Source organism: Anneissia japonica, unplaced genomic scaffold (genome assembly GCF_011630105.1).
Source record: "Anneissia japonica isolate Jap-2015-1 unplaced genomic scaffold, ASM1163010v1 scaffold284795_len787576_cov167, whole genome shotgun sequence".
Lineage (NCBI taxonomy): Eukaryota > Metazoa > Echinodermata > Crinoidea > Comatulida > Comatulidae > Anneissia > Anneissia japonica.
The window spans coordinates 80283-89387 of NW_022685813.1; the positions used below are offsets into that span (position 1 = coordinate 80283).

At 37.9% G+C, this 9105-nt stretch overlaps 1 protein-coding gene across 1 annotated transcript; it reads right to left on the reverse strand.

Moving 5' to 3' along the window:
* Positions 1 to 7279: 7279 nt before the first annotated feature.
* LOC117112905 (uncharacterized mitochondrial protein AtMg00860-like) lies at positions 7280 to 7693 on the reverse strand. The gene has a single exon (XM_033256123.1). It carries the CDS (start codon positions 7691 to 7693, stop codon positions 7280 to 7282), a length of 414 nt encoding a protein of 137 aa, XP_033112014.1.
* Positions 7694 to 9105: the final 1412 nt, after the last annotated feature.

Genomic DNA, 9105 nt, shown 5'->3' on the forward strand with positions numbered 1-9105 from the left:
TAATGCTTTCCTACTACAATGATTGAGTTGACTGGATTGAGTTTTCACTTACAGTAGTTACCGAGACTTGAGTATCCTGAAATAAAGTCACCATTTATGTTGTTAGTATAGGCCTTTTGATTACATTAAAGTCTCCAAATGTGGCAAAGACAAGCCAAACCAGTCACTCGTCGCAAATCGTGTTTCAGAGAAAATGGCCAAACATGCTGGAATGTCAAATTTAAAAAAATCTATTTTATTGCACTAAACTAATCTTTACATATCTATACATCATTCTATGCTGTTATTTTCCCCATTTTCAATGTTAAAACAATACTTTTTAAGGATTTGATGATGGTTTCTGCATGAGAAATGCCTGAAATCATAAACTTTGAAGGCTGATTTCTCATAATAAATATTGTTCTTTAAACAGCTGTATGTTTAAACGCTTGTAAATTCATAAGGAAATGTCCGATTTGAATGATTTTTTACCATTTTATAGCTATTATTTTACTCTCTAAAACTGTAATAATAACTCAAAATCGATTTTTGCGACAAGTGACTGGCTTTGCTTGCTTTGCTTTTTTTACACCCCCCCCCCCCCCCCCCCGCTTTACACCCCCAACCACGGTTAACCGTAAACCGATTATTTTATTAAAGCACTATAGAATGTCAGGTAATTTTCTGTTCCTTCACAGATACGTCTTTAAACAAACATTAATGCTTTCAACTACAAGATTGAGTTGACCGGATTGAGTTTTCACTTAATTACAGTAGTAACTGAAACTTGAGTATTCTGAAATAAAATCACCACTTACGTTAATATAGGCCTAGAGATTTAATACATTAACTTTCTGCAAATAATGATAAAATTCTTTACACCACCCCCTCCCCGGTTAACCCTAAACCCATTATTTTATTAAAGCATCATGGACATTAGTGAGGACGTGGCCCAAATGCAATTTACCACTCTTCTTATGGCATGCTAGACTATGGGGCAATTAACTTACAGCTTGGCTAGGCCAACAAAAGGCCCAGGTTCTAGGCCTAGCCCTATATCCTCAATTGCCTAGAGAGAACAGAGAACCTCAGTTCTGTCTGTCTCTGTACGGCAGCTAGGCTAGTATTACCGGTACAGCTAGGCCTAAGGCCTTAGGCTAGGCCAGGCCTCTTCATTCAAGCCTTCATCTACCACTACTACTAGGCCTAGGAGGAGGCTAGCGGTCAGCTAGAGTAGTAAACTAACTAAATAATTAAACAAAACCAACTCTTACCACTTGATAGTGAATACAGTACTGCTAAAATACTTCCAAGGATTATGTTTATAACTGCCTAACATCATGAAAGTCCAGAGAAAAATTCAAAATACTACCGCTTCCGTTGGCTCTACACGAAGTGACAATTCAAATCAGCTGATTGGTCACTTGAGTGACCAATCAGATTTGTGAAATTCGACACTAACATTAATTGGTTGGTAGGTGGGCTACCACAGTAAACAGGTTAGGCTGTTGATAACATTTTGCTGTCAACCCTAAAGCATTGCTGTTAAGTGAATAGGTGAGGGATAGGTTTAGGGGACTACAGACCCGCTCCCCCTCCCCACCATAAAGTTCCCATAAGGCTAGCAATGTATTAGCGGTTCCAGAAATTTTTCATAGAGTTTGAATAGATTTTATATATACAATCTATACATTTTTTTTTTATAGATATAATTTTCAAAATAATTTTTAATATTTCATTTACAGATAATCACTTCCATAGCGTTCGTATTCATTTTATATATACTTTCTATAGAGAAACAATTTTACAAATTATAAACGTTTCCATAGAGTTTTTATATATATTTTATATATATTTTCTATAGACTATTAAAAGTTAAAGTTTTTAAAATGACTGTGTTTAGAATATTATACAGTTCTACAGAATATACTATAAATAAATAAATTTATATTGAAATTTCATATATGTTATACTCTATATAGATTTTATATGTTCCTATAGAGATAATCCCTATAAAATTGTTATAATACATTTTTAAAAATACAGGTAAGGAACTATAATTTTTTATAGAATAAGTATAGAAATTTTATAGTTTTATTATAGAGAACTTGTCATATCATTTGTATAGAATATTCTATAGAATATGCAAGATGTAAACCATGTTGGTGGGACTATACTGGTCAGACACGAATGTGTCAATAAAATATTGAATGAAACAAAAAAAGATTAAAAACATAGAAATTACATTAAATATGTGTATATAATATGTTATAGAATTCTATAGAAACTAGTTTCTCTATAAAACAATTTTATAGAAAATACTAATTTCTGTTGAAATTGATTAGTCTCTATAGAAGGTCTATAAAGTTCTATAGAATTTTTATGTATGGGTATTCCGTTAGCTTTGATCAACGGACCTATTTAAGAGATGAATAAAGATAATAATCATAAGACACACTAAATTCTCAATCCAAAGAGCCAACTGACTCATTTATTATACTCATTTCATAACACTACATGTTTATAATGAGGTCACTTTGGTCACATATGGTCTGATAATGAGTACGATCGAGCGGAATGGTGTGGGTGCCGATGATAGAATTCGGAGTAGGCCTACGTGTAGGCCTGGCCAAAGTGACTTACATCGACACTAGATTTAGAAATTTTCAAGGCTTCAAGAAACAGAGCCCTCTTCAGTAGGCCTACTAGATCAGTACTACTTAAGCCCTATGCCTGCGCATTCATACTCCGATTAAATGGTCTGAAATGTAATGAAACTAGCAAGGATGGTCGGGTGGGAACATCTCACAATAGTGTATGCAAAAAAGTTTGAATTGTGTAGATTCATGAGAATAAGGTTGATTTTATTTTGATTTTTATTCAAACTGAAAATATGAAGATGAACAATTCGATATATTGTTCTCTATTATCGTAAATATTCGAAAAGAAAAATTGTATTGGCAACTCATGTATAAATCATGGCCGGCGGAACCGGGGGGGGGGGGGGGGGGAGGGCCCCCGAGCGCCCCCCCCCCCACTTTCTGGCAAAAAAATATATTATGTCTGGAGATTTTTGTATGATCGGAAAGAAATGCAAGAAAAGAAAGAAAGAAGGAAGGAGGAGAAGGATGGAAAAGAGCATGTTCATCCAGTCCCCGACCGAGTTACATTTTCTCGCAATTCACATTGGTGGACCTGGGGGAGGGGGTCATAGTCCTGACCCCTCCCTTGGGCAACAAAAAGAAAGAAAAAAAAGAATTCTAAGCCTACCTTTTCAGGACCCGTAAGCTGTTTTCTTTTCTTTTTCTTTTTTTATGTTACAATAAGATAATTAGAATTTTGAAGAACATAAAAGTAATTAAAACACACTTCAAATGTCGGGAAAGCTCATTTCCCGCCATCTAGGAATCAAAATTTCCCAGGGGGGAAAACCGGACCATCCTTTCTATTTGGGATTTATTGATTCATGGAAAAAAGAATACGCATGCAACTACTCATTTATTTATGTATGTATATACACATAAAATAAAAATGAGAAAAATTTACCTGACCGTCTTCAATAGAGGAAAACCTTGAATTTTAAAGAACTTAAAAAGTCATTTAATAGACATTTCCGAAGTGAGGAAAGTTTATTTCCCGCCTTCTAGAAATCAAAATTTTCCCGGGGAAACCAGGACACCATTTTCTTTGAAGTTCATTGATTCATTGAATCAAACTTTTATCGGGGGAGGACCCCCGGACCCCCTTTCTTTTTGGGATTTATGGATTCATGGAAAAAAAATCGTATGCAACTACTCAATTTTTTTAAGTATGTATACACACATAAGGCCTGTCTGCTGTTATTAAACAATAAGAAACATTTACCTGACCGTTTTTAAGAGGGGAAAACATTTAATTTTTAAGACCTTAAATTAAAGTCGCTAAAAGATACTTCAGAAATCGGGAAAGCTCATTTCCCACCACTTAGAAATCAACATTTCCCTTGGGAGAACCTGAACCTTCCCTTTTCTCTTTGGATTCATTGATTCATCATAATAATTTTCCAGAGGGGAATACCTTGAGTTTTGAAGAACTTAAAACTAAATAAAAGACACCTCAAAAGTCGGAAAAACTCATTTCCCGCCTTCTAGGAATCATAATTTTCCCAGGGGAGAACTGGACCCCCCCTTTTTTTTTTCTTTGGAGCTTATCGAGTCATTGAAAAAAATAATACGTATGCAACTACTCATTTTTTGTGTATGTATACACACATAAGGTCTATTTCCTGTAATAACTATGGGAAAAAATTACCTGACCCTTTTTAAGAGGGGAAAACCTTGAATTTTGAAGAACTTGAAAGTAATTAAGATACCTCAGAAGTCGGAAAAGCTCATTTCCCGCCATCTAGGAATCAAAATTTTCTCGGGGAGAACCATCGGACCCCCCCTTTTTTTTCTTTGGAGCTTATCGATTAATTTAAAAAAAGAATACGTATGCAACTACTATTTTTTTTTATGTATGTATGAGATGTATGAATGAGAAAGTTTATCTGACCGTGTTCAAGAGTGGGGGGGGGACCTTGAATTTTGAAGAACAAAGTCATTAGACACCTAGCTCAAAAGTCGAGAAAGGTCATTTCCCGCCATCTAGAAATCAAAATTTTCCAGGGGGAGGACCCCGGATCCCCTTTCGTTTTCGGGAAAAATTATTGACCCATATCCCCTAGGTTTGATTCTAGATCTGCATGATTCATATTCCCATTTATCCAAGTACTTCCCCCCCCCCCTAACTGGTCCCAACTCCAACTGGTTTTAAAATCCAGTTAGAGCTGGAACCAGTTGGGTGTTGTGTTTAACTGTTCTTCAAGTTCCAACTGGTCTTCAATTTGTCCCGCCTCCATTTTGTAAAATAACAATGGCTTTAACAATGGCTTTGAACTCCTGTAGACTTAAAAAAAATACACTGAGTTTAAGATATACAAACCATAAATGCTTTAAATAAAAAACATCAACAAACATCATGTGGTAGGGATATTACTCCCCTAGAGTCTCATTCACTTGTATACCCATTCACACATCGTTTGGCTAAAGTCTTGCTGCTACACATACTGTATCTCAAAATCAAGCTTATTCTAGATTCTTTCACTTTACAGTTGTTATGTCTTGATAACAAATGCAAATGTAAAAATATGTAGGTTCAGAACACGGCGTGTAAACTATCAAACTCCATTTATTCAAGAACGACCACAAGTAGTATGGAGCGCCGTAAGCGCAGTAATCTGGGACTTTGCATATATAACATATCCTCCCCTCCATTTAAAGAAATAAACATTTGTAACAATACTTGTCTTTAAGGTAAGTTGCATTACATACTGGTTATCAACTGACCAGATTTTCAGTTACCAAACTGGTGTACTTACAATTAAAGTTCAATCATTAGTATTGTACAGTAATCTGTAGTTATCATTTATATGAAATAAAGTTCGGTTGTACAGTTAACTCTGAATAAAATGAACATCAGTTCAACTAAAATAACTTCTCGTGCACAGTCATTTATTACTTACAAGTTCAGTCTGTCTGGTGGGCGAACTTTTTCCCTTTGGTAACGTCGTACATGTTCTGCTTTCAGGGCAGATGGTGGTTTTGTAGTTAGGTGTAGTTGTGGCAGGCATGTATGTTTCCTTGATGTCTGTCGAAATAAGATTAACTGGTTTTTGAGCATCAGCTAATGGATGTGTGTTATCCGGCTCAAAGTTACAGTCGGGGTAACTTTAACTGCAGTAGAATGTAGCTGGTCAGTATGACGTCGCCACAATTTCCCCATTCCTGTGTTGACAGTATAAGAAATCGGAGTCTTTTCTTGAATCTGAGCTGGTATCCACTTTGTGTTTGTGCTGCGGTAATCACGTACCGTCACTTGTTGTCCAGGCTCGAATTCTCTAATGTTAGCGCCGCAGTGCTTCGAGAACTTCATGAGATCCTGACCTTCCAATACTTTGGCTGTTAAGTCAGGTTTTAGTATGTCTAACCTCGTTCTTAAATTACGTCCAGAGAGTAACTTTGCAGGTGTTTCCTTGGTAAGTGTATGAAGTGTCTTTCTGTATTTAAACAGAAAGGTGCTTAGTTGGTCCTGTAGAGAACGGTTTTGATTATCTCCTTTCGCCTGTTTCATGGCTGTTTTAAATGCTTGCACAAATCTTTCTGCCAATCTATTGGTGCGCGGATGATAGGGTGCTGATGTAATGTGACGTATTCCGTTTTGCTTCATAAAAATCTGGAATTCCTCAGAGGTAAACTGCGATCCATTGTCGGTGACTAATTGTCGTGGAATTCCGCATTGACTGAAAAGAATACGTAGGTTTTTAATCTTCCGCAATACTGTCGTTGACTTCATCGGAAAGACTTTTTAAAGGGGGCGTCGACGACGATCAAGAACATACAGTTCATGAATGGTCCAGCGAAATCTACATTGGATAGATGTCTACTCACAAGGATGTACTGGAGCAGCTTTTGGCATTTTACTGGTTTGCTGACAACTAATGCATGCCTCACAAACGTGTTCGATTTCGCAGTCAATGTTTGGCCACCATACGTAGGAGCGCGCTAAACTCTTCATCTTCACGATACTAATGTGTCCATTGTGTAACTCGTCGAGTATGGCGGTACGAAGTGTTTCTGGAATGAGTACGCGATTTCCCCACATGATGCAGCCTTGGTGACAAGTGAGCTCAGTAAGACGGCTATGAAAAGGCTTGAAAATATCGTCGTTTGGAAGCTTGTTAGTTCCTTTCAAGACTTTGTCCAACACATATGACAATACTGGGTCACGTTGTGTCTCCTTCCGTATCTGTGTGCTCGATATGGGTAATCGCTCAATCTAAGATGTATAGAATATTGACGCTTCGTCAATGTAATAAACTGTAGCTGTAGGCATAGGTTATCTACTAATACAGTCAGCGTTTCCATGGGCGTGTGTATTGCGATATTTAATGTCGTAAGTATGACCCAAAAGGTAAAGTGCATAGCTCTGTAGTCTAGCAGCAGTCATGGAAGGTATAGATTTATGGGGGTGAAATATGCTGACCAGAGGTTTGTGGTCGGTGATCAAAGTGAAACGACGACCGTGAAGGTAACTGTGAACTTTCTGCATTCTCCAATACAGACCAAATGCTTCCTTGTCAGTCTGAGCGCATCCTTTCTCAGCTTTCGTTAAGGATCGTGAAGCGAATGCTATCGGTCGTTCCGTACCGTCAAGCATGACATGGGAAAGTACACTTCCTAATCCGTATGGGGACGCACCACAAGCAAGCTTCACTGGCAGTTCAGGGTTGTAGTGGCACAAAACTTGGTCTGAAATTACACTGTTCTTTCACTGTACTGAAAGCTTCATCACATGCTTTTGTCCATTTCCAGACTTTCTCTCCTTGTAGTAGTTCATTCATGGGTGCAACAACTGAAGATAAATTCGGAAGAAACCGTCGATAATAGTTAATGAGACCCAGAAATGAACGAAGTTGCTGCGTATGTTCTGGCTTGGGGGCGTTAACAACAGCACTAATCTTGTCTAGTGGTTTCTGCAAACTCTCTGATTGTATGTCGTGTCCCCAATAGGTAACGCTATCTTTGAAGAATTCGCATTTCTCACAATTCACTCGCATGTTGTATGTGTTCAATCTCTCTAGGACTGTGTCCAAGTTGTTTAAGTGTTCCTCGGTTGACCTACCGCTGATGATCATATCATCGAGAATGCATGATGTGAACGGAATGTTCTGTAGTACCTAGTCCATTGCTCTTTGCCAAATGGCGGAGGCCGATGCCACCCCAAATGGTAGGCGGTTATACCTAAATAACCCTTTATGAGTGTTAATAGTTAGAAGTTCCTTGGACGCATCGTCTACTTCCATCTGTTGATATGCCTGTTTGAGGTAGATCTTTGTAAATTTCTGACCACCTGACAGAGATGCAAAAATTTCCTCAATTCTTGGTAAGGGGGTACTATTCCACTTTCATAACGGGATTAATTGTGACCTTATAATCACCAAAAATTCGCACTTGACCAGATTTTTTCTGTGCTGGTACAATTGGTGATGTCCAATCACTGTGTTTTACAGGGCTTATAGTTCCCTCCTTTTGTAGTCGGTCCAGCTTTTTCTCCACCTTGTCTCTCATTGCATATGGGACATTCCTTGGCTTGGGAAATTTTGGCTGACAATTTTCGGTGATGTAAACACTAGCCTTTAGCTTTTCCAGTTTGTCTAATTCATCCTTAAAAATGGACTTGTGTTTGTCCAGAATTTCATTCAGACCACTGGTCTTTGTCTCTTGTATGACCTTTATTTCTTGCCAGTTTAACGGGATGTTCTTTAGCCAATCTTGGCCAAACAATTCAGGGCCATCTTGTGGCACAACCAGCAATTCGGCATTTCCTTTATGGTTGTTAACACACACCGGTACCGTGAGCATGCCGAGGGGTATGATCTTCTCACCAGAATACGTTTTCACACGAATCGTGGTTTGTTGTAATGGTGGCATAGAGTTAAATACTTTCTTGTAGGTCGTTTCTGGTATGAAAGAAATTGATGAGCCTGTATTCAGCTCCATGGGAATAAGCTTTCTAGTTTCGGTAGTATCCACTATAATCGGACTACAATAATATCAAGATGTCCTTCCTTTGCACAGTAATTACATACTGTCTTAGCATGGTTACAGTGGTCCGCTTTATGCGGGGTACTACCGCATCTTCAACAATAGGCGGACTGAGTGTGTTTTTGTCCTTGAAATTTCTTTGGTTTATTTGTTTTGGTAAAAAGTTTATTCACTCTTCATTGCTCGCGTTTGCTGCCGCTCGGTAGCATCACGGCCTGCTGTTTCCATAGCAACTGCAATTTTAATCGCATCATCTAATGTAAGATCATGAACAGCCAACAAACGTTTTAGTATGTTCTCTTGCTGTAACCCACGAACGACGAAAATGTCTTTAAGCGTTGTAGTAAGTGTAGTGCCAAAATTACAATGTATTGCTAATCTACGTAGTTTAGCAATGTATACTGCAACACTTTCCCCCACATGCTGTCCTTGTTTGTAAAAACGAAATCGTTCAGCAATTTCCGAAGGTTTTGGGCACAAGTGTGTTGTGAACTTCGTAATA